Below are 27,829 nucleotides of genomic sequence, written 5' to 3'. Positions count from 1 at the left end.
AAAAATTTACCGTCAAAATACGTCCGGAAGTGGATAAACTGACTAATTCTAAACAACTTTTGTTCAATAGAGTTTTTTCAAGTCAATACATTTCGAGTTATTTGCAAGTGAATATCTTCATTTTTCAACAAAAAATAACACGTTTTTAGACGGTTTTTCACAAATAACTCAAAAAGTAAGTATTTTATCAAAAAAATATTCTTAGCAAAAATATAGTTTTTAAAAAATTGAAAAAATGGTGTATGTGTGCAGTCTCTAGACCCAGTAGAAGCAGAGTTGTAGCTAATGAAAAGTAGGTTCTTATTCGTCAAATTCCAAATCAAATATTTCAACGTGAAATAATCAAAGAATGAAGCACTTTTCATGGAAAACTCATCATAACTTGTTTAAATGTTTAAAAAAGCATTATTCTTGTTTTTAAAAAAAATTTCTAACATAAAAGGTAAGCAAGATACGCTTAGAATAAAGTTGATCCCATTTTTTGGGTAAAAAAACTGATGAAAATAACCCCCTAATTAGCATCTCAAATGAAATTAATCCTTACCGCTTCACAAGCTACTTTGCTTATGTATTGTTTATATGCTCTGTGAGTTTTAACGGTATAAACTGCTAATTTTTTTATAAAAGGGCTGTAGTAGAAAGGGCTTGAACAAGTCACTAATCACGAGTGTATGCAATTTTTTTAATTTGGCTTAATGCCTCGACAACTAATGGCCATTGGCATGGTACAGTGGATTTTTCCAATCAGGTACCTAGTGTAATGGGTAGTGTGTGTTCAGTAAATGTCTTGTTACTTAGCAAAGTTGTCATTGTTTTTGCAAAGAGACGCTTATTGTATCCGAACCTCTCCGGTAACTACCGATCCCACAAGGATAGAAACTATTTTCATTTATTAATTTTTAATAAATGAAAAACTCTCTACCCAGAGTATGCAAATTTTGAACAGTCACATCTTAACCAATTTTCGTCTTCCAAAAAAGCAAAAATCTGAAATATTCAGAAAAGCAAATCCTACATACATTTTTTTACTCTTTAAGATTTTTGGTACCACTAATAATTTTAAGTTATTTTGAAAAAAAAGACATTTTTTTTTCAAAATATCAAAAAATTTGTTGTACTTTAAATCCCAATGTTTTGAAATATAAGCACTGTGAACCGGTGAAACTTACAGATCATATAAATAATATATTTGTAAGTTTTTTCAAGATTTTCATAAATTTTCAAGATTATGTGTCAAAAAAGAGGAATCAACATTATTTTAAGCTTTACTTGTCTAATTTTGATACTTAAAACTTTAATTTTTCACCGAAAAGTGCTTCATTTTTTGGTTATTTACGTTGAAATATTTGAATTGGAATTTGTCGAATAAGAATCTACTTTTCATTAGCTTCAGTTCTGCTTATACTGGGTCTACATTCTTCATACATACTACATACACCATTTTTTTAAATTTTGTACACGCTATATTTTTTCTAAGAATATGTTTTCGATAAAATACTTAATTTGGAGTTATTTGCGAAAACCCGTCTAAAAACGTAGTTTTTTTTTGTTGAAAAATGAACATATTATTCACTAGCAAATAACTCAAAAAGTATTGATTTAGTGAAAAAACTCGATAGAACAAAAGTTACTTAGACTTAATCACTTTCCATTCCGCGCTTATTCTGAATGTATGTTTCTTCACCCCCGAAGGGGCGGCACTCATACCCAGGGCAAAATCACATATCGACACAATATCCCTTTTTTTCTTTGGGATATTAGCTATGGACTATTAATGAGCAGTTGTTGCGAAATGTAAAAAAATGATCTTTTTTACATTTTCGTAATTTATTTTTGGAGTAACTACTTCAAAAACAACATAAATATCTGTAAATTTGTTTTAAGTAAATGGTCGCTATAAAGGGGCCTACTTCTTATAGCCGCCTAGGGCCCCACGATGCCTTAAACCGTCACTGCCCTTACACTGGTGGGTTTTAGGGACAGGCCGGGGTAGGAGTGGCAAAATTTTTATGCATCTTTTTTGAGATCCTAAAATTAACATTTTCGGCCAAATCGCTGACGACTGGACTAGATGTTTACTTGAAATCGATGATTTTTTCGCAGATAGACTGAACTAGGTGTGTTTACTATTATAATAAAGAAGTGCTAATTGGATAAAAAGGCGTTTAATTCAAAATATCGTAATAAGTGTCGACAGCAAAAGAATCAATTACTCGTATACGCAAACAAAAGTTGGCTAGAGTCGTGAACGTACAAATACTGAGTGAGGAGAGGATCCAAGATCCATGTAAGTTATTTTTAGCTGAGAGTTGCAGTGTTTTGAATACGACGGCACGCGACTATTTACTAAAACATCCTTAAGTTCAGTGGGCTTTACATTCATTAAAATATTAGATAAATCCATTGCAATTCGGAGTAGCTTGAGATTTCGCATTCAGTTCACTTCCTGGTGTTGTGTTGTTTTCGGCGATTCTAGTGAATCCAAATTAGATGTTCAATATTAATATTAGTTTTAGTCTGTATACAGTGTTTTAAAAAAGGCCTTCTAAATGGTAAAGCACCTCAATAAGATGTGTTTAAGACTAAGGTTAATGTGCATCGATTGTACAGGTACGTATTTCTGAAGACATCGAAAAAATTACATAGTCTGGCTACTAATTTGTCTAACAATACGTCCAGACGATACAATTATGTATGTCATGAGAAGTTTTAAAAATAGTATTTCGGTTATTTTTATTTTCAAGCAAGATATCTCGGAAGATAACAGTCGTTTCGGTACTATAACATTGTTTAGAATATGTACGTAGTGTTTAAGTTATTAGGCAAAGTACACGGAAGGTAATTATTTTTGCTAAATTTTCTTCCACGAGAAGTTATTTAGTACAGTTATGTACTATGTCTATATACCGTGCATTGTTTAATTCAGTGCTCGTCAAACTTGGGCGAATGTATTTATCAAAATTAGAGTAAATCTATTAACAAATATATATATTTTTTTAATATACCACATTACCAGAGAACGGCAGTTCGCGTCAGTGGCTCACACACACACCCCCTTACACGCGACACTATATATTAGGGTGGGTCGAAAAACAATAATGTTTCATTTTTTAATCGCTATACCGCGGAAAACTTGCCTTTGGGGTATATAAGTAAAATGCAAAGTAAAATAAAGTTATATATTGAACCCCCAGCTAGCGCATCATAGTTAAAATTTAGTTTTTTTCAGAAATCAAGACATTTTTCAATTATTTTTACAATCTTTAGCCAATAATATTTGAACGTACTCTAGTAAAAACTGTTTAGTTAATAGTTTAAAAAATAGGAAATAAATTTGAAACAGACAATATATTTTAATTTGCGGTAGCGCAAAATTCTCAAAAATTGTTAAAATTCGCATATTAGCATCTTAAAAGAAGGTTGGTCTAGTATGTTGTGTTGGGTGTTATTAGCACAATCCATTTTTTGTTCTTTTACTTTAAACTCCATTTAATTTAAATATAATTATTATAGTGTGTTTAAAGTTATAAAGGATATAAATAAACCAACTTATAATTTTGATAACATGTTTAATTGAAACAAAAAAGAAACCAAATTGTAGCCCAACAATGTCAACAAATTAAGTGAAATTTTGACTTTAGGAAGAGTCTTTTACTCATTATTTCTGAGTGGGTACGTTGAAGCTGCGCTTGCTGTCAAACTTTGGCATCGAAGCTCTGGATGCTACGGCAGATCTTATGAAACCATCTCGTTCCTAACCACTAGGAGGACTAGTTAATCGCAATCTTTTGAGTAAAGATGAATGGTATCTTCTAGCTAGACATAAGTTGTGCGATAAAGTCAGGCAACTGCACTGTGGATTTATCTGTTCGAGAACCGGGTCCACTTTCCCACTCTCGATGGTTGACTACAGCTAACAGAGTTTTGAGACTGTATGTAAGTGTGGAAACGTCTTCATGAAACTTGAACATAAATTGTTAGTATCCTTGATTTTTAAATCATACATGCGTGTATGGTTCAAAATAAAGTACAGCAAATACATAACAGATGGACCTAAACACGTTTTTGAGGCTATCAAATCAACCAGATTTCTACCAGAGAATTTGATTAAAGTAGTTGTTCCTGTAATCGAAAGAAATGCATTTTTCCCACCCACAAAATTTGCTACTGAGGATGATAGTGGATGAAAGGAAACACATAAGAGAATTAGGATTCTGAAGAATAATCAAAGCAAGGATGTTAGCTACAGAAACAGAAACAATTAGGGTTTTTCGACCTCCAAAAATCACCTTTCATGCGACTGACTCTATTGAATTATTTGATTGGAACACCACTGAAATTACACCACCATCACTGTTACGGAGACTCTCTGATGATGAAGTTTGGGCTAAAATCACTGCTGGTGAAACACCAGAGGATTGGAACTTTGGAAATTTTCCATGTCATACTCAAGCCGTGGAACGCTGCGTCAAGTTAGTGACTGAAGCATCTAAAAAAGTCGTCGGTGCTAAGTAATGAGATGGTTTCATAAGATCTGCTGTAGCATCCAGAGCTTCGATGCCAAAGTTTGAAAGCAAGCGCAGCTTCAACGTACCCCCTCAGAAATAGTGAGTAAAAGACTCTTTCTAAAGTCAAAATTTCAATTAATTTGTTGACATTGTTTGGCTATACTTTGGTTTCTTTTTTGTTTCAATTAAACATGTTATTAAAATTATAAGTTGTTTTATTTATATCCTTTATAAGTTTAAACACACTATAATAATTATATTCCAATTAAATGGAGTGTAAAGTAAAAGAACAAAAAATGGATTGTGCTAATAACACCCAACACAACATACTAGACCACACCTTATTTTAAGGTGCTAATATGTGAATTTTAACAATTTTTGAGTATTTTACGCTACCGCAAATTAAAAGATATTGTCTGTTTCAAATTTATTTCCTATTTTTTAAACTATTAACTAAACAGTTTTCACTATAGCACGTTCAAATATTATTGGCTAAAGATTGTAAAAATAATTGAAAAATGTCTTGATATCTAAAAAGAACTAAAAAATTTTAAGTGTGATGCGCTAGCTGGGGGTTAAATATATAACTTTACTTTACTTTGCATTTTTCTTATATACCCCAAAGGCAAGTTTTCCGCGGTATAGCGATTAAAAAATGAAACATTATTATTTTTCGACCCACCCTACTATATATACACGAAATTTTCAATTTTCTAAATCTGACTGAATTGAAAATTGGCCCAACACCCATCTTAAACTTCAGGAAAAGACTCACCCATTCTTATGTCAACCATCCATTTTGGTCTAAGGGTGTGGATTTTACGGTCCTTCCTATTTAGAGTCTGTTTTTCGTTCTCGTCCCCAAAACTCCCAAAAACTTTGAAAATTTAAGTCCCAGGCTTTTAATAGTACTGATCATTACCTTTCCAACGCATGTCTAATTTTGAAAATCGGTTATACCATTCAAAAGTTACCGAGCTCAGAAATATGACTCAATTTCTATTTAAAAAAGGGAAAATGTTTGTGGATATGTATGTGTGTGGAAAAGTTAAACCGATCTGAATTTTTTTTCTGTGTTTGAAGAGGGGGTCAGGGCCGATTCAGAACCAGTGTAGTTTTTGAATTTTAATCCATAAGCCAGCTTTAGGACTTGGTAGGTACAAAATAGCATATTTTTTGGGGGTATATATCTTCGGTTCAAGAAGAGACAGGACAACCGCAAATATACCAAATCAATAGTGTTGAGTTATGCTTTCAAATGGTGTCTAAGCCGTCAGGATCAAGATATACACACTGCTCAGTATAGCCGAAAAACTGAAAAACAAACTTTGAAAATTTTGGTTTTTCGACAATTACTCAATATTTCAACCTACGAATTGCGCCAATAACTGAGCGTTTGTAAAAGGACTCTAGACGAATCTAACGGTGTATACCTCATATCCGGGAAAATTCGAATTTTTAAGTTATAGGCTTTATAAGTATGATCAAATCTATTTCCTATGGGAAAAACGGTTTTTCTAGCTCAATAATTCCTGTAATAGCTTTAGTTATCATACTTGACCTTAGATGCATCAAATACTACTTGTCAATACGTTTCAAACTCATGTTTAGTGATCAAAATCGGTTAAGCCGTTTAGAAGTTATTAAGCTACAAACGTATAATCCAATGTTTAGTTGTAGTGGTTACGACGCTAAATTTGATTTGGCAACGGGCAATCCGAGAATATTTACCGACCATCCCAATAATTTTTTTCAATCTATTTCTAATAGAAAAAATCTAGTCTACATTCGATGGACACTAGATCGTTTGGGAGATAATGCGACAAAGGCGACCATTTATAAAGCTTAACGAGTAATCGAGAAACATTGCATTCAACTTTATACATTTAAAAAGATAAAGGCAGTTTTTGTTTATATTTGATTCAGAGTTGGACCACCATCTCCATATAGCTATTTCAGCATCCTCAGTGAAGCTATGCAGTCACAACGCTGAAAGAAATATCAACAATCTGCCTATTTAAGTGAAACCATCGCGATACAATGATTCCACCTTTTGAGACGCAATCTAGCGACATCTCTCGTATTACGAGGAAAACAACGAAAAGTCCTAGATACAAAGTTTACTAGTTTTTAAACAATTAGAATAATTGAAATAAAAATATAATAAACAATATTTTAAATCTAAGACTTTTCGTTAATAAACTGCTTTCTGGCTGCATCCTGTATCTCCGGCTTTTACAATATATAAGCACAGAGACGACGAAAATAGGAGAAAGCAAATAGAGGACACTTAGGCCACGCATTTACCTTCTCTTCGTCTAGGAAAAGGACGAAAGACAGTTTCTAAATACTAAAATCTGAAAAAAGATGAAAAAGATAAAAGCAGTTTTTGTTTATATTTGATTCAGAGTATTATACATTTAATTTATAAATAACTTTGAAAAACTCCTGATACAAGAATAAAAAACCGCTAAACGCCGTAAAAATGAGTGGCGCATACAATATTCCAGCTAGAAAAGATCTGATATGAATATTACGTGGCGCGAAAATGTATTTTCATTTTGATGCAAAACAAAATTCTAGTTTTATTTTAAAATATTTTTCCATAATATTTGCTAAATTTGAAGTAAACGCGCCACAAAAGAGTTTCAAAATTGAAACTGTATCAAAGTTACTCTTTTGTGGCGCGTTTTACTTCAAATTGAGCAAATATTATGAAAAAATATTTTAAAATAAAACTAAAATTTTGTTTTGCATCAAAATGAAAATACATTTTCGCGCCACGTAATATTCATATCAAATCTTTTGTAGCTGGAATATTGTATGCGCCACTCATTTTTACGGTGTTTAGCGGTTTTTTATTCTTGTAGAATATTACAGTACTTTCCAGTTATATTCCGTATGAAATTTATTAATAAAATAATTTTTATGACACTGGTAATTTGCAATGTAATGCGATTGATGCGATTATGATGTCATATTCGTGTTCAAGAACCCTCCGAGTAGTTTGTTTGTATCAATTTAGTGCCGAAACCCCTAAAAACTCCAGAAGATAACGTGTCTCAGCAATGACCCTGGGCACTGAGCACTTTAGGGGTCGGTTCTGATGACGTATTCGTGTTCAGCGATCCCAAAAACCTCTGAGTAATCTGTGTTTAGAATACTTCACCAGTTGGTAAAGTAAACTAGGACCGTGTTCTGAGTGGAATTCGCGTAATAAACTTAAGTGAGATTGTCTAAAAGTCTAAACTATGGACGTACGAGAGTAACAAGAGAATTGTAAATTGAGGCTGCTTGACAATCGGGAGACTAGATTAGTAGTTGTACTAAATGCGACCGACTGACTCTGCGATTGTTTTTTTTGGGAGGTGGGAATCTTCGCAAAACCGTCTGGGAATATCCCAGGTGTGTCGGATTCGGTCCGTCCTATCTGTATCACGGGCCGCCTACCGACTAAACCCACCCCCTCTTTTCTCCAGCCGACGGGTCTGGGACCGCTCTTAGCGAGCATATCTGACCCGTCGACCTTACTCATAGCTCCCCTCCGGCACTCCTAGCGTGCATTCCACGGATTAGTTGGCCCCCTGGCCGACCCCGCACCAGGCCGGTCAGCGAAGCGACCATCTGGCGCAACCCGTGCGCAGGTAGGGCGACTGGGATGCCCCCAATCCCAGATGGAAATGACCAGAAGATGTCAGTTGGCAGTTACGAGCAACTCCAGTCGTTCATACTTTCATTTATGCAATCTTTCTCGTCCGCCCCTTCATACTTTCTCTCATTCAACTCCACTCATTCATACTTTCATCTATGCACGCTTACTCATCCACCCATTCAATTCGGAAATTAAAATGGGACAGTCTGTGTAGGTCGGATGTAAAAGGTCCTTCCCCACTGACTGTCCCAGAAAACGATACAAGACATAACACAAGGGAGAAACGAGAGTGAAAAAAAAGGAAAAGAGAAGAAAAGAGCAGAGATACAGTGAGAGAAGAGAAAAGAAAGAGAAAAGACATAAAGAAAAAGGAAAGAAACAAAGAAAGGACGGAGAAAAAGAAAAGATAGAACGCATAGACAGGAAAAACCGCAAAATTATGCGATTGGTATTTAACTAAACTGATTTTACTGATACTAATTTAATGACTTTTCTCATATTCGAGTTAATTGGAACCTGCAAAGGGCAGATGTCCGAAAACGTGTATAAAGTAGTAGAAGATGCGATAAATTATATTAAGATCGTATAAGTAGAAGTATAATCGATATGTTACAAGGTTGTAACAATCTGTTTGCATCAATTTAGTGCCGAAAACCCTCTAAAGTCCAGATGACGTGTCTTGTAGTAACCCTGGTCACCAGGTGCATCGGGGGTCGGTTCTAATAGCGTATTCGTTTTCAGTGACTCTAAAAACCCCCCGAATAATAAAATCTGGCCCTTAATATACTGATTTTGACATGTTTATGCACTTTTGGATGCAATTATGCATTTCCACCCATTTTTCTATTGTAGACTTTTTCCTGACGTCATCCTGAACACAATGCAAAAAGTTATAAGTCTCTTTTAAAATCAATTAGATTTTAAATGGTTTTGTTGTTGTTTTAAATCGTTGTGTTGTTCTATTTTATTTTCTAAATCGGTTTTTATATCGTTCTGTTGTTCTTCAAATTTGTTGTTGTTCTTTGTCTATTCTACTAGTAACAAACTTATGTGGCTTGTCCATTATTTCTGTCTCTTTCCAATTTTCCTTTCTTGCTTCGCTCAATTCCCGAATGTTGTGTTGCATTCGGTAATCCCTACTTTATTTTTTCATAAGAATTTTGTTTTCTATGAATACCAGATATATTATATTCTCTCAAGTCTTATCAGTCTGGATATACAGGGTGTCCCGAAAAGATTGGTCATAAATTATACCACAGATTCTGGGGTCAAAAATAGGTTGATTGAACCTCACTTACCTATATACAATAGTGCACACAAAAAAGTTACAGTCCTTTGAAGTTACAAAATGAAAATCGATTTTTTTTCATATATCGAAAACTCCTAACGATTTTTTATTGAAAATGGACATGTGGCATTCTTATGGCATCAACATCTTTAAAAAAATTAAAATGGAAAAGTTCAAAAATTAAAGTTGTGCACCCCATCAAAATTTTATGGGGGTTTTGTTCCCTTAAACCCCCCCAAACTTTTGTGTACGTTCCAACTAAATTATTATTGTAAATTTATTTATATGTAATTTACATTTTTAGGTATATTTTGAAAAAGAAGCCAAATCTCGATAAAAGGGGACTTATCAAAAAGGACTAAGGGGCAAAAAGGTTTTAAAAACACTGTGTTTAACTAATGGTACCACAATAATAGTTTAATTGGAACGTACACAAACATTTGGGGGTTTAAAGGAACAAAACCCCCATAAAATTTTTATATAAATATATTAAAAACGAAGCCGCATCTCGATAAAAACTGGCTTATCGAAGAAATACTAAGAAGCAAAAAAGTTTTAAAGCGTTGTGTTTAACTAATGGAACCACAATAATGAATTAATTGGAACGTACACAAAAGTTTGGGGGGGTTTAAAGGAAAAAAAACCCCTAAAATTTTTATGGGGTGGACAAATTTCACTATAATTTTGTTTTAAGATGTTTCTGTCATAAGAATGATACATGTCCATTTTCAATAAAAAGTCTCTAATAGTTTTCGATATATTGAAAAAAATCGATTTTCATTTTGTAACTTCGAAGGGCTGTAACTTTTTTTTATGAGCACATTTGTACTAAGGTAAGTTAGGTTCAATCGAACTATTTTTGACCCCAGAATGTGTGGTATAATTTATGACCAATCTTTTCGGGACACCCTGTATAATTCTTAAATTAGTAAAATAAAAATAGTAGACAGTTTCGTGTTGATTCAATTCGAGTCCCTTACCATCCTCTGAGACGTGTTTCTTGGTTAACCCGTTATCAAAGAGGCTTTGTAAGAAGACTGAATTGAATCAAAACCCATCGACTGGTGGGTATATACAGGGTTGGCCAAACAAAAGAGTCCACCGCGATATTTGGCAGTATTTATTAGATTTTAAGGAAATAAAAAAACAGGTCAATTTTTGATCTAAGGAGGACACATTTTTACGGTACATACATCTGTCATTTGTCAACCCCTTTCCTTCCACTTCCCCCACCTCCTTAAATAGGGAATAGGTGTCGTGTGCTAGCTCATTTGAAAGGTTATTCAATTCTCTATTCAGTAATATCAACATTAACATAATTATTTATATAGGGTGTCCAAGAAAAAAATATTTTAATTAAATTAATTGACACAAAAAGAAGAATGTATGTAATTTATTTAATTCAAAATACATTCTACTGCTGTCACAAAACAGAAAAAAATGTTTTTTGATAAATGGACATTGCTTTTCGCTTAATTTCAATGTTCAAGCTGCCACCCATCTGCCTCTTAGGTTGAATATTAAATTTAAGCAACAATGTTTATTTGTTTATTTATTAAATAAACATTTTTTTCTGTTTTCTCTCCGCAGTAGAATGTATTCTGAGTTAAATAAATTACATACATTCTTCTTTTTTGTCAATTAATTTAATTCAATATAATTTTTCTTGGACACCCTGTGTAAATGATTATGTCAATGTTAATATTACTGAATAGAGAATTAAATAACCTTTCAAATGAGCTAGCACACGACCCATATTCCCTGTTTAGAAATAAGGGCTGGGGGAAGTGGAAGGGATGGGGTTGACAAATGACAGATGTATGTACCATAAAAATGTGTCCCCCTTAGATCAAAAATCGACCTGTTTCTTCATTTCCTTAAAATCTAATAAATACTGCCAAATATCGAGGTGGACTCTTTTGTTTGGCCCACTCTGTATATTTAAATATTATACCTGAGTATGCTTTTAGCGATCTCTAACAAGGAAAGATGAAGTGAGTGTCGATAACGTTTCAAGTAAACTGTTAACCAGGTATAATCATATCAACAGGCGATGCTAGGAAAATATTCCACCAACGCATCGGCAATTTACCCGTCTAAACCGGTATCATTGTGTACTGTGTAACGAGTATAGTGTGAACAAAATAAAAACTTAAATTAGTCTTCATTACCTCTACGTGGTTGTTCGGGGTTGCATCCATTGTTTTGACTTTGCCATCTAGTTCCTCATATATTGGCCCATCTGATCTAAAATTATACGTATCCTAAACGGGGTAGTACAGATGTGTTTTGAGGAGGGGATCACAATTCTGTTTTGATACAGTTTAATGGGATGTTGCACGTACGAAGGATATGAAGCAGAAAGTCTGGGTTATAGCTTTTTTTCCAGATCTTACATTAAGGAAGAACCGATATATTTAATAAATATATCGTTTACTTTATTGTTCACTTGTGAATATGTAGATACGTTTAAATAAATAATTTCCTTTCTACTAATAGACTACAGGCCCATGTCCAAAATGGATGGGTCATATGAACCACAAGGTGACGTATATAGGACGATATAAGAGCATAAAATGATAAGATTCAGCACTATGCCGTTACTTGTAAGCAGTCCAACTGAGTGCTGGTGAGAATTCAAAAGTGCAGGTAGAGTGGGTACATTTTGGTCATATATTTTTGTACGGCATTTTTACCATCGATAGATCCATGAAAAATAATAAGAAAGCGCGCAGTGCCGTACAAAAATGGCGAGCCACAAAGTTGGTAATTTTTTTTGATTTTCTGACAATTTTCAGGGTAAATTTGGTCATTTGATTCTGTACGGCATCAGTTTCATACTGTTTCAATACAACTTTTAATCCATTATTCCGCAACGCCGTACAAAAATCACGCGTCAAGTGGAAAAAATCGAGGGTTGCAATCCCCTCTCTTTCCGTGGTCCGGGGGTGATTTGAAACAACATAAAATTAATTTATTTTGAAAGTATTTTATGCATAGATAACATTATTTTACATGCCGTACATTTTCGTTGGTCCAAAGGTTTGTAGGAAAAAAAGCTCAAGGAAAAATCCACAGAATGAAATGTACGAAAAATCCATATAACGAAATGTAAGGTGAAATTTATGACGATATTTTTTTATACGGCATTTAGATAGTTCATTTGTACTTAATGCAATAATTTATAAAAAGTTAACGCCGTACAAATCTGAAAGTTCTTATTGATAAAAAAGTAATAAAAATATTAAATAAATATAATTTACGTATATATCGCTTAAGGAGCAACGTTATGTTACGACGTGTAGCATTTGTAGGCATATGTCTACCTACACCTGCCTATAATACTGTACTGTGTGCTAAGTAGTCGTTTTCTAGTACCTAGTAATTTTTCTAAAAAATAGTAGTTGTTTTATTTATTCACATCATTACGATGAAACAAATCAATTATATACATGTAACAATAATGTTTGAAGTATATATTAAAAGTATACAAAACTATTGATACTGGGATTTACAGTTTCAATTCTTGGATATTATATACCTACACACCCTTTCACTTCAGTTAGACGTCATAATGATTTTATCACATTATCAATAATTGTTCTCTTCAAAAATAGTTATGTTAATACCGTACAGTATCAAATGACCATAAAGTACTACCTTTAAAATGGTAGCGTCATTATCATCAACCTAAAAGATATGGTATGCATTAAAATGTACGGCATCATTTTTTCCTAATTTATTTATCTTAATACTATTTAAAACAAAGGATAAATGTATAAATCTATGAATATTTAAACTTTGGCAATATTTTAAAAAAATTCTGTTTTTGTATTTATCTATAATTTTTTTTAGAACAGTTTCTTTTGAACGGCAATACTATATAACAATTGTATTTTACAATATAATGTTACAAGAAAAAGTTGCCGTACAGAGTCAAATGATTTTTTTAGCTTTATAAATCAAGTATACCATGAAATTAACATAAGCATTAATATACATTCAAATGAACAATAATTTTTTGACGGCATTATTTTTAATAGTACTTTTGAGTGCTAGATAATGTTTTGGAACCGAAGCCGTACTTTTTCAAATCACTCCCCGGACCACGGAAAAAGACGGGATTGCAACCCTGGATTTTTTCCCTTGTCGCATGATTTTTGTACGGCGTTGCGGAATAATGGATTAGAAGTTGTATTAAAACAGTATGAAACTGATGCCGTACAGAATCAAATGACCAAATTTACCCTGGAAATTGTCAGAAAATCAAAAAAAATTACCAACTTTGTGGCTCGCCATTTTTGTACGGCACTGCGCGCTTTCTTATTATTTTTCATGGATCTATCGATGGCAAAAATGCCGTACAAAAATATATGACCAAAATGTACCCACTCTACTTGCACTTTTGAATTCTTACCAGCACTCAGTTGGACTGCTTACAAGTGACGGCATAGTGCTGAATCTTATTATTTTATGCTCTTATATCGTCCTATATACGTTACCTGGTGGTTCATATGACCCATCCATTTTTGACATGGGCCTGTAGTCTATAAGTTTTCTATCGCAAACCACAAGTTTTTTATAGACTTGGCGCCGTTAATTTTTTGTCCAATGTGTTATTTTCATGTATGCACCGTGAACACTTAATCCATATGGCACTTCCGATTTTACAATATGTGAATCTGCAATAAATTTAAAAATAGACTCCAGAACTATATTTAGTTTCCCCAGAAACGTAGGGTCTTGCTTACCACTTTATCGTCGCCTAGTTGGCCTAGTAGAATATCGGAATTAAATTATAAATAATGGTCTCTTCATGTTTACAATATTTGTTAGCAAATTCTCTTTATTAAAATACTGTCGTATATTTAAAAAAATGGTTTAAAAAAACTACGACGTTTCATTTCTAAAATTGATAAGAGCCGTTACCGTGTTTCGGATGGCACGTAAATCTGTGGGTTCCTCTGGGCTAGTGTGCATCAACTACTTACCCGAAACGGGTTTAAGGATGCAAGTGGTGCCAGACCAATCCGAAAGGTTCTTCCCGGAAAAATGCCATACGAAATTATAATTACTATTATAGTTGCAACAAAATAAATTATAAAAGACTTCGAAGTAAAAACTCCTCTTGTAATTGGTATATTTTAATAAAGATTAAAATTTAAAAATCCAAATGGATTATATTAGCCCTAGAACCCATGGTTGGATTTAAAGGATTAGTTACATTTCAAAAATTGTAACATTAGCCAACTAAAACCCGATGAAAATGGATAACTTTTCGGGAACACAAGGTCCGTACTCGAAAGTGAAAGTTACATCTTGGTCTGCATGAGTGTTTTAGACAGTGTTTTAAACCTTGCTTTTAGTACAGTTATTTTCATTAGATCTGATTCTTCTTAAGAATTTCATTGATTCCGAAAATTTTCTCCCACGCCTACTAATTTTTTGTTAGTTTTAACTAAACTATTACAAAATCCGAATTAATAAAACATAGTGATAATCTTGCTATTTAGCAACACACTTTAAATTATATAAGTAATATATAATTAGAATAATATAATAAGACTATAAATTATAATTATATAAACAACTATCTTCCTCTTCTTGCGCACCTGGCTTACCCCATAATACTCATGGCACCTCCTTCTAGACTGATTGTAAAACCTGTAAGGTCCTGCGTTAGGAAAACGTATGGAGCTTGATGCCTTCAGTTCTATGCAGGTTGATTACAAACTTGTGTGGACCTGTTTGGGTACCCTCTTCCAGGTTGAAAGCTTGAATAGAGTGACACTAGCCTGGGTTCCAAGGCACAAAGGCTACGTAGGAAATAAGAAGACTGATAAAGTGGCCAGAGAAAGCGCTAGTGCGCTATTAATTGGCCCTGAGCCCTGCTTTTGGGTTAGGAACACACACAAAACGGTAATCATTCAACAAGAATGTGTGTGTACTTTGTACGCACGTAAGAAGTTATACTTCTACTACACATTATCTGATTTTTAAGACAATACCAAAAATTTAAAAAAATAAAAGAATAAAACGCACACAAACACATTGAAAAATGCCACAAAGAAAAAATGATTTCTGAACGATAATAATTGTTGGCAAAAATTTTAAATACGCATTTTCTGAAAAAAAAATTATATAACAAATATATGTACTTACAATCATAACATGCATAAAAAAATAAAAAAATAAAACTTGCATCGGGAATTGAACCCGTGAATTTCGTGGGGCTTTGATTCATAATCGAAGCGTAGACTCACTCATCCAATCCCACATTATTTATCATGTGGAAAAATACGGTAACTGAACGTTTTACTGTTTGACAGTTGTTTTGAAAATTAAATTATGTAGTTTAAATTTTGTGGAAGAAAATATAAAAATATAACAAAACAGTAAGAAAACAATATATTAGATGAAGATTGGTAGAACTTTTGTTGGTAATCAAATTAAGTATGTAAATCAAAGCATTACATACCTACTAGATAAATAAATCTACGCCAAAAAATCATAATTTAAAAATAAAAATCGAACCTAATTTGGGATTTCTCTCTAAAATCCGCATTCTTGAGAAAATAAATGTATGTATTTCAACCTAATCCAAATGTATAATTACAATATGATTATAATAAAAACTACTTACCAAATTAGAATGAGTTTTCCTTGTCCAAAATAGTCCAAAAGTCCAAAAATATAGGTATATGAAAACTATTTAAAAAGGCAGTATAACTATTAACTAACTTTTGTTTGTTGTTTCTTTTCACACAAATTTTAAAACGCAACAACCATAAATAATCTAACTACAGCTGTGCCACAGCCGCCATATTGAATAATTTTTGACATGTCATTTGAACATCCAATCAGAACAAAGTTATAATGCGCATGCGCCCGGTCGCTAGGTTTTACCATATAAAAATTCACCCTCTATCGCCGGTAAAGAAGTATAACTTCAAAAATCTCTGGAATGGTGGAGAAACGAATAAAGACATGCTAAAGAGTTCATTAAGGGATATTCAGCCAAATTCATAGCCGGCTTAGTAACCCACAATTGACAGTCTGTCAGTGTAATAGTGGGCTGTTGACTGGGTACTATAGAATAAAGAAGCATTTGAGTTGTGTGGATTTGACGGAAGAGGATAGTTGTCGGTTTTGTCTACAAGAAAAGGATAATGTTCTGCACGTCTCGGTACCGGCGCTAGGGTACAAGTTGCCCGCCTGCAAAACCATAGCATAGGCGCCTTTCGGGTTTTTCAGTTAGTATTTTCTATAACACCAGCAGAAAAAGCTCATTTTGGCGCCCATCAAACAGGGCCGCCCGCCTGCAGTGCATCCCTTGCAGGCTCGTTATCGCCGGCCCTGGCACGTCTTATGTCGGTGTGAAGGTCCCACAACGCTGCGGTTTCTAGAACTATATCTACAAGAAAGGACCCGTCTCAAGGCTGTGGAACCTCCGAACATCCCAAATGAAGCTTTGTGGTATCAACAAGACGAAGTTACGCCCCATTATGATGCAAACGTTTGTAATTATTTGAAGGAAATATTTCTAAATCTATCGATGGCGAGTAGGTGCTTCACAGAATGGCGATCTAGATCGCCAGACTTTACTCCCTTGGATTTATTTTTTTGGGGATATATCAACAGTATGTGTCACTCGATTCAATAATGTCGACGAACTGAGAGAAAGATTCGTACTGAAATGAAGTAAATCTTATAATACAGTTGAGTCCATGGTTCTTTACCCGTGCGTCATCATTTAAAGCATACGAAATAAGTCGGAAATTTACTTCATGCAACAGCAAGTGACAGAAAGTGGCTAACGCTCCGATCACGGATTATATTATAAAATTTGACGTTATCAAATAAATATATGTAATGTAAAATGCTAAATGTTTGGCTTTAAAATTGTTGTGCAAAATTACAGGTACATTTGAAGTAGCCTAATAATTGTTTTTAATATCATTAGTGATTAATTAATTATCATTAGTAATTCAATAAAATATTTTCATTTTATCATGTGTTTCACTTTTGAGGAAACTTAAACAAATCCATTCCTTAACTGTCTGAAACAGGTTAACTTTGTATGTAAATTAATGGCAAAATAAAATACAAACATCTGTTTGTGTAATATAAATTACTTCTAAATGCAAAAACAGGACAAGAAAACAGCAAAAAATCCAACAAACTAACAGCTACAAGTAAACAAACCAGAAACGTCACAAACATCTGAAAACGTCCTCAAGCTTCTTTTTTCTACCTATCTCTTTTCGATATACTGAGTCTAGAGCGTTCATAAAAATAACATGTGTCTTTACTTAAAAACAGACGGTAGCTGGTTTGCATTTAGTCTCATGCGTGGAAGACAATGATGCTAGATAAAAAGTATGTGTTTTATCTCGCCAGGTATTAATGACGCATGGGTAAAGAACCATGGATTCAACTGTATATCATTTTTGAATTGATTGGTGATTCTTTTTATATTATTAAGTACATATTGCTTTTTTTGTTACAGACAATGATTCGAGAAAAATAGACCCAAAGACTGAAGAAGTAGTTGTATCAAGAAAAACAAAAGTTAGTAGTATTTCATTAAACATTCCAGCTGCTGGTCTCGGAAGCCGACCTTCGTCTATTATAAGCACAACCACCTCGGACGAAGGAGGCTTCAACGAACCTTCCCCAAAAATAGAAGCCAAATTAAAGCCGCACGAAGAATCTCTCTATGACTTTCCTATAAACGAAGATAAACCTTTGGAATATACAGACTCCCCCGATGATGTGAGCGAATACCAGGATTTAACCATTCACGAACCGACCAAACTTACTCCTGCTGAAATAGAAGCGTTGTATGCAGTGCCCCATAAGAAACCCCAAGTAGAAAACAAACCTCCAATAGTCCCACCACTAGAAAGCACCTTTTCGGATGAAGACGACGATGTACCACATTACGCGGTTCCCTACAGACCAAGTCCCGTTAGCCAACAGAAATCCATCACTTCAACTGACTCGGACTCGCCTGGAAGACCACACAGTATCAGCCAACAGAAGTCGGTAACGTCTACAGATTCGGACGCGTCTCAAGTTACCGTGATACCTCAGAGATCGATCGACTCTGATATCATGTACCATGACCAGTCGAGAACCACGACACCATCAGTATTAACGCAGCTAGATAGTCAGGATAGTTTTGATAGAAGTTGCCAAAACAAAGCCGAGCTTACGAATAGGATTAGTTGTGAAGAATCTGATAGTGTAGATCCGAAACGTTCGGAACCGTTTATACTGACACGGGAAGTACTCAAGATGTGTGATAAGACTGCTCGTGTCCAAGACGTTCAAAGGTCTGAAGCGAATATCCTAGATTTAAACGATGTAGAATACGCTGACGCCAGTGATAACGACCAGGAAAATAGTCTAGAGGAGAAACATGTACCTGAACCGGACGCCATGACTCAGGATGAGGCTGATAATTTGCTCAGTAGCAAGTAAGTTATTTAAATTTAAGTTATTTATCTAATTGTATAATTCTTCTTCTTCTTGATGTGCCTATCCGTGACGAATGTTGGCGATCATCATGGCAATTTTTATCTTATCTGTATCAGCGCGGAAACGATGTTCCGTTAAACCAGGTTCTAAGGTTCTTTAACCAGGATGTTCTTCTTCCTGGTTTCCTGTTTCTTCCTGTTACCCTTGCATGATGGCTTGTAGGAGTTGATATCTCGATTCATTTATCATTATGTGTCCAAAGTATTGCAACTTTCGAGATTATGGTCAGTACTTCTCGGTTCTTCTTCATTACAGGGTTTTAAGGATTCTGCTATATAGTCACATCTCAAATGCTTTTAATTTTCTGCACATATCTTTGTTGAAGGTCTATGATTCAACACAAAACAGGACAGAGAAGACGTAGCATTCTTAAGAGGAAACAGTAGCGATCAACAGGTAGCCAAAACGCGTTCCAAGATTGCGGCTGTAATTTTGAATATTTTTTCGAGATATTTGGCACACGTATTCGTAATATAATAAAGAATGGCGGTACAGAGCCCAATTCGAAAAATATATTAATATGTGGAAATTACTCTGTAATTAAATACGATATTAAAAAAACGAGCCTGTACCGCCATTAAGAAGAACAAAAAATACACTTTCTTCAAATAAACTTTTTTATCCGATGCCTAGATTTTGTGTCATTTTGGAACTACTAAAGTTTTTTATTTCATTAGTAGTTCCAAAATGACACAAAATCTAGGCATCGGATAAAAAAGTTGATTTGAAGAAAGTGTATTTTTTTGTTCTTCTTAATGGCGGTACAGGCTCGTTTTTTTAATATTGTATTTAATTACAGAGTAATTTCCACATATTAATATATTTTTCAAATTGGGCTCTGTACCGCCATTCTTTATTGTATTACGAATACGTGTGCCAAATATCTCGAAAAAATATTCAAAATTACAGCCGCAATCTTGGAACGCGTTTTGGCTATCTGTTGATCGCTACTGTATCACCTTAAAGGCAGTAGAGGTTTCTAATTATTTTCAGATCTTGGTTGATTTTTTTTTATTTTTTATTTTTTTTTAATGGCATGGACTTTATGTCAATCAGCCAGTCACAACATGACTACTATATCAAGAAGAATAAATATTTAAAGACCGTAAGTCCATAAAATGTCAATAACGAAGAAAATTTAGTTCAATAGCTGTTGAGACGTAATTTAAGTACTGAAATAAAAAGATGGTACTAAGCTAAGGTAAGCTAATTATAGCCTCCTTTCAACATCATAGGTGATCTTGGTTGATAATTCCTGGTTTATTTAGGATTTGCATCATCTAGGCGTGCTGTACTCGATCAAACGCTTTCTCGTAATCGACCAGACATGCTTATACATCGCAATTGACGTCTCCGCATCTCTGGAATAAGATTTGTATGGAGAACAAAGCCTCTCACATCAACAGCATTTATGAACCCCAACTGGTTGGAGGAAATTTGACTTTCACACAGCTTGTAAATTCTCTTATGTATTATAGTAACAATTTTAAGAGATAACTCATCAGGTTTATCGTACGGTATTCGTTGCATTTTTTGGCTCCTGTTCTTTTTTTGTTTTTTTATAAGTGCAGTAAAGTCAGACTTCAGCCATTTTCCAGGGTTGTATTGTTTCCAGCAAAATATTGTTAAGTATCTTTGTGATTATTGCTATTGATTCGTTGTCCATTAGTTTGAGCAGTTCTACTTGTATTATCGAGGCCTGCTGCTTTGCCATCCTCTAGCTGTGTAATTGCAGAATAAACTTCCTGTCGTAATATTCTTGGTCCATTATTTACCTCTTCTTCTAGCTCAAAAGTGTTTTTACTTTGTAAAAATACATTTGTATATGCTAAAATGATTACTGCTCGGCACTGAGATTATCTTATCTAAAAACACTCTCACAAAATTCCCACGGAAACAAGTGAAATTTTAAGCATTGTTTATATTTTTTGCCCTTTATTTGTTTCACCTGGCGGTCAACACGCTCACTAAACTTAAAAAATTAAAATGTATAAACATTTTCAATTTCTTTGCAACACGAAAATGCAGCAGCTGCATACTCTGGTTAAATCGGAGAATGCAGGAAGAGTCTATACCGGTTTCAGAGGTTTTTTCCTCCTCATCAGTAGTCTCATATCCTCTTCTCTCCGATTTCTCCAGGCATCACACTTTGGTCCTTTCCGAATTGTAAAGAACAAAATGTCACGGATGTACTAGAGCTATCTACCGAAAAACAAAGTAAGTTATCAATCGAAGTAGCACAGAAAACAACAATAAAGATTTTCAAAAATTATAGAGATTTTCAAAAATTATAAATCATACAGGATGCCGAGGAAATTAAGATGAGAGAATTTTAAATTCTTTAATACAAGTTTACACATTTTAATTCATTTACTGTTTTGTTGAGTACTAAGGAATCTTTCTTGTTGGAATTTTTACCACGCTGAGCAGATGGGTTGTGAATTATTTAAAATTCTCTCATCTTAATTTCTTCGGCATCCTGTATGATTTATAATTTTTGAAAATCTCGGGAGGTTGTAACCAAAGAAAGTATTCCACCTTTTGTCAATCTGGTGGTATGGGAACGATATTTAATGTCGTTTTCTGTACTACTTCGATTGATAACTTACTTTGTTAAAAAAATTAGCTTCATTTATTTTCCTTCAGTTCTACATCTAGTTAATTATTACTATATCTATGGATCTAATATATTGTTATTGATTTATTGCTTACATTATAGGATTTTGGAGAAACAGAGGTAAGTTATTTTCAAAATTCAAAAGTAATGGGCAGATTGGTTTGACGGTTGGAAAAATTGGCATGTGGTGGATACTACATAACTCTTAACCTCAGTTTAATTATTCACGTAAATACTAAAACGCATTGACATTTAATGTGGTCTTGGGACGCCTTGCATTACATGTTACAAGTTGGTACAAGTTGGTTCACTCACTGGGTAACATTAATTTGTAAATAACGATATTGGGTCAGCGGAGCCTTTACTTGTTTTATTTTGCCTTCATACACAAACATTAAGTCTGGAAGACTATCAGAATCTTCGACGAGAAAAAAAAGAGCTATACGAGAAGGTTCTAAAACTGCGATGATTCTTATACGATGACTAATTTAAATATTATGTTTATATGGGATTAAGCCACAATAATTGATTGTAATTAAAATAATTACATTTTTAACTAACTAGAGTTTAACGTTTCGATTTTCACTCCGAAAATCCTTCTCAAAAAAGAATATTTTAAAAATTCTAGGAAAATATAATGGTATAACCAGAAAGTTAATAGGTTAAAGGTACAGGCAGTTTTTTTTTATTTGATTCAGAGTTGGACCACCATCTCCAGATAGCTATTTCTGCATCCATGCGTCTTCAGTGGAACTATACAGTCACAACTCTAAACCAAATATCAACACCCTGTATGGTGGTACTCCACCCTCAGGAACGTCCTATGTTAGTTGGGGTGGTTACCCCCTATGATGGGGGTTGATGAAGCAGACACTATTTGTTAAACATGTATTTATTCACCAACTCTAAATGAAACAGTAACTAGCTGGTGAGCTTGAGGTCTAAATATCGAATGATGAATAATGAATCACGAATAACGAATGATAAAAGAATGATCAGCGATGCTTCTCCTGAATCTATAAATAAACTTGTAAATATTGTTATTTAGATTGTTGACACGACTCGACCGTGAAATATTAATAATATTGAATAGATGACAAAGCGTTCTTGAAAACTAGTGCACTATGTTGGGCAATCGGTGTCACCTACCAGCGATGTTTGTTTTTAAGATATTTAAAAATTAAATGAATATGAGTTGCTTTTATTTTGGATGCTGATATAATCCTGTACACCTGCCTATTTAAGGGAAAACTTCGCGATGCAATGATTCCACCTTTGAGACGCAAAAACAGCGACATCTCTCGTAATACGAGAAAGACGAAAAGCCCTAGATATACCCTATTCCACGAATGTACGCCTGTGTTGGATTATTTCGACAACGAATATTTTATTGTGCAAAATATGAAGAACGAAAATAAATTGCAAATTACATTGCTGTTTATTGGAATAATTATTAGAGCCATTTACTTTCGTACTTCTTATGTTACACACTGAAATATTCGTTGTTGCGATAATCCAAAACAGGCGTATGTTGGTGGAATGAACTATACAAAGTTTACTACATTTAAACAATTAAAATAATTGAAATAAAAATATCATAAACAATATTTTAAATCCAAGACTTTTCGTTAAGAAACTGCTTTCTGGCTGCATCCCGTATCTCTGGCTTTTACAATATATAGGTAAGCACAGAGACGACGAATATAGAAGAAAGCAAATAAAGAACACTGGTCACGTATTTACCTTCTCTTCGTCTAGGAAAAGGACCGAAAGACAGTTTCAGGTTCACAAATCTGAGTAAAGATGAAACAGGTAAAGGCAGTTTTTGTTTTTATTTGATTCAGAGTTGGACCACCATCTCCAGATAGCTATTTCTGCATATATGCGTCTTCAGTGGAGCTATGCAGTCACAACTCTAAACCAAAAATCAACACCCTGCCTATTTAAGGGAAAACATCGCGATGCAATGATTTCACCTTTGAGACGCAAAGTCGTCTCTGTGCTTCTATCCGCTCCGAGCTTCGCTGGTATCGCCACCTACCTACAGGATTACTAGTATAACTTTTACCGGAAATTTTCTGGAAAGAAAAAAGTGTTGCCTATACTCTGTGAGTTTCGCTGGTATGGCTGCTATTGCCATCTAACGGTTGACTAGGGTTCCTATTTCGGCCGGAATTTTAAAGAGGACAGTAGAGAAGCAAATAATAGTTGTTTTAAACTTATTATTTAATTCTTATCGTGTAATATTTACAACGTAAAGAAGTAATTGGATTGTAATCGATAATTAATAGCAGTAAGTACAGAATTTATTATTCACTATGATTATTTTCAAGATTTTGCTTATCGTTTTGACGTTTATGTTGACAACTAATATTAGAAAAAATTTATTCTGCAAAAAAGTATAATAATTTAATATAATTGTAGTATAATACTTCTTAAATATTAACTTATGAATGACAGTTAACGGCATCCTACGTTTGCTGTGATTGGTCGTTATCTTCACGCATTCAAATTTTGTTTCAGGATTGGATTGTAAAATTGAAACCGTCAAAATTCGAGAGTGTGCTAATTGATCCTTTAGCTCAAATTTTTCTACCGTTTTAAAATTAAAATTGTGTTTACTTACTGTTTTCTAATTGCATCAATCAATTTTTGTCGTTGAATCACCTTATGCTTAGCGACAGGAAAGTTGTAGAATACACAGTTACTATTGTAACCAGTATTTCGACACTCTTTAATACAAAAACTTTCGTGAGACATTTAAAAGCAATAATATGCAACTCTTAATGCAGAACGTCAAAAAGCAAATTTCCAGTAAAGGTTTACAAACTTGTCACTACTGGCGCTCGCGAATTGTTAATTATCCCCTCTACCTACGAGCTCACAGCGTATATTGTAAAATCCAGAGATACGGGATGCAGCCAGAAAGCAGTTTCTTAACGAAAAGTGTTGGATTTAAAATATTGTTTATTATTTTTATTTCAATTATTTTAATTGTTTAAATGCAGTAAACTTTGTATCTAGGGGTAATAGGTTAACTTTTTCATAATTGACATACATACTTAGTCTCGATCTTGTAGGCAACGGTATGCTAATGATTGAAAAAAAAATTAAAGGTGGTATTTTCAGGAATATCAAATCCTCACTGTTTTATGTGTTATATGTTTGTGTAGTATATAGTTGTGGTTGTGTAACGTGGATTATATGTTTGCGTGTTGCATATGTTTTGTGTATAAAGTAGATTATGCCCCCGATTTCCTATTACATACTTCGCTATTGTTGGTATGTTCTTACCAAAGCTTGCTGCTGCTTGTGCTGGTGGGTTTTCTGCACACTTTTCTTTATTAATCCATTCGCGGACACATCTTCATATGCAGCCAGTCATGTCCCTTTGTAAGTGTCAGCAAATGAAGACGTGTCCACGAATGTGTTAATTAGGATGAGAGTTACTTTTTTGACTTTTCTCTTTTTCATGTCTGTTTATTTCATGATTATTGATACTTCTTTCCATTGTATTCTGTGCTGGTTGTCCTATAGACCAGGGCGCATCTGTAAAAATATTAGTACATTTGGACGTTGAGAGGTGACTCAAATTTTTTTGCAGAAATTGCTTGAAAATAACTCGAATAATAATATTTGAGTTATCCTCCCTCTCAAAAAGGTCCGGAACATTGTTTAAATAATCAAAATGTCAAAAAATTAAGGAAAAATTCGATTTTTTTCTTGGTTTTTTGATTATAACTTTAAAAGTATTCATTTCCAAGAAAAGTTGTACTGACATAAAAGTTGCGTAATTAAATTTCTTATAATATAGAATTGGTTAAAAATTTAAAAAATAGTCACCCTTGTTGCGAAATAGCAATAATTGTGAAAAAACATACAAAAACAAGTATTCGCATTTTACGTTTTTCAACCATTTATGCTATACTTAGGACCTTCATATTTCACCCTGAAAAACTTTATGATACACTAAAATAATACTGTAAATTTCATTAAGATCGGTTCAATAGATTTTGCAAAATAAATTTTGCAATCCAGCTTTCGTAAAAAAAATTCATTTTTTCAAAATGTTACAGGACTAAAAATAAAGCAAATAGCAAGTATAGAAATGTACTGTACCTTTCATTTGCAATTTTGCAAAATTAAAATCGATTAACACCACGGCGTCAGGAATTTTTTTAAATAAACATTAATTATTGGTGCTACGCGCAGGACAGCGGATAGTTTGCTCTGATTGGGCATTCCAATGACCTTTGATAATGATTGATACATTTTAATTTTTATTACATTTCGATATAAATAAATAAATTTGTTTATTGCAAAATAAAAACACATACTCTATCCTTTGAAATAACACTTTTATTAGCTAAAACTTTCTTTGTTCATATATTTTAACTTAATTAATAAAAGTTTATTATTTTTAAACATATGCAATTGTTTAAACAATATTTCACAAACAATAATAGAATTAGTTTGATTTTTGTAGAATTAAAATATTAAAATACAACAAAATATAGAGTAAGAAAATAATATATTAGATAAAGATTGGAAGAAATTTTGGTGGAAATCAACTTGTGTGAATCGAACACCGCTGTCCTGCGCGTAGCACCAAAAATTATTGTTTATTTCAAAAATTTTCTGACGCCATGGTAATTAATCGATTTTAATTTTGAAAATTGCAAATGAAAGGTACAGTACACTTCTATAAGCAAAAAAAATTTCAACTTGCTATCTGCTTTATTTTCAGTCCGATAACATTTTGAAAAAATGAATTTTTTTTGCGAAAGCTGAATTGCAAAATTTATTTTGCAAAATCTATTGAACCGATCTTAATGAAATTTACAGTATTGTTTTACTGTATCATAAAGTTTGTCTGGGTGAAATATGAAGGCCCTAAGTGTAGCATAAATGGTTGAAAAACGTAAAATGCGAATACTTGTTTTTATATGGTTTTTTCGCAATTATTGCTATTTTACAACTAGGGTGACTATTTTTTAAATTTTTAACCAATTCTATATTGTAGGAAATTTAATTACGCAACTTTTATGTCAGTACAACTTTTCTCGAAAATGAATACTTTTAAAGTTATAATCAGAAAACGAAGAAAAAAATCGAATTTTTCCTTTAATTTTTGACATTTTGATTATTTAAACAATGTTCCGGACCTTTTTGAGAGGGAGGATAACTCAAATATTATTATTTGATTTATTTTCAAGCAATTTCTGCAAAAAAATTTGAGTCACCTCTCAACGTCCATCTCAAAACAGATGCGCCCTGGACTACTAGGCATGTTTGCATATCTGGGATCTGTCGAAGTGTCTGTTCTTGATGTGTTTCATGTTCTTTAGTGGTCTTGCGGTTTCTCCCACGCAGGAATTGTTCTATTCACATTGTATTTTATAGGTGCAGTTTATTTATCTTTTTTGTGTGTTGTGTTTGGTTTTGGACAGGATAGATCTCAGTGCGTTGGTGGTTTTGAATGTAATCATTAAAATGGTTTTGACGTGTACTATAACAGTGACTATAAGCCCTTCAAATGACAGGTAGTTTGTCTTATCACCTTCTGTCTAATATTTAACCAAATAAACATAGACGGTTTCGTTTTAATTCAATTCGAGTCTCCTACGTGTCTCTGACACGTGTTTATAGGTTTACCCGTTATCAAAGAGGCTTTGAAAAAAGGCTGAATTGAACCAAAACTCACCGACTGGTCGATAAATAAACTCCTGGACAAAATTAACGCTCCACTTTAATAATTAATCAGGGTTGCAAAAAAACATGTTTTTTTAATTTTAAACAAAACAAACGTTTTTTTTTTTGTTTTAAACGTTTTTTTTTTTGTTTTAAACATGTTTTTTTTTGTTTTTAAATTGTATGTTTTAAACAAACAAAACTTGTTTAAAACACATGTTTTTTTGTTTTAAACGTTTTTTTTTTGCTTTAAAAATGTTTTTGTTTTTAAATTTTATATTTTAAACAAATAAAACTTAGAAGGAAACATTGTTTAAATCATATTTTCCTAAACATAATATTAATTGAAAGTATTTGATCTATTATTATTATTCTACTAAATAATAGATAAGAAAACCAATTGCAAAATTAGGAGCTATTGCCTGGGGAACCCCAGACTATTTACTATTTATAAATCCGCATTACAAGTTGGCTATTGCAATAACATCTATTGTCAGTTATTTTGTGCTGTTTTTGGTGGTGCTTAGTGT

General features: G+C 33.4%; 1 protein-coding gene across 4 annotated transcripts in view; it reads left to right on the top strand.

The window, feature by feature from the left end:
- LOC114343319 (uncharacterized) overlaps nt 1-27,829 on the top strand; it is a 137,528-nt gene that overhangs the window by 39,165 nt on the left and 70,534 nt on the right. For 2 of the 4 annotated variants that reach the window (XM_028294149.2, XM_028294134.2), the window contains exons 5-6: nt 17,958-18,930; nt 21,711-21,728. In XM_028294149.2, coding sequence (XP_028149950.2) covers nt 17,958-18,930; nt 21,711-21,728 — 991 coding nt within the window. Of the gene's footprint in view, nt 1-2,308; nt 2,611-17,957; nt 18,931-21,710; nt 21,729-27,829 lie in introns of those variants that run through there. The other 2 variants (XM_028294157.2, XM_028294142.2) reach the window with 2 other exon arrangements.

Source organism: Diabrotica virgifera, chromosome 5 (assembly GCF_917563875.1).
Source record: "Diabrotica virgifera virgifera chromosome 5, PGI_DIABVI_V3a".
Lineage (NCBI taxonomy): Eukaryota > Metazoa > Arthropoda > Insecta > Coleoptera > Chrysomelidae > Diabrotica > Diabrotica virgifera.
This window is presented reverse-complemented; position numbering and strand designations above follow the sequence as displayed.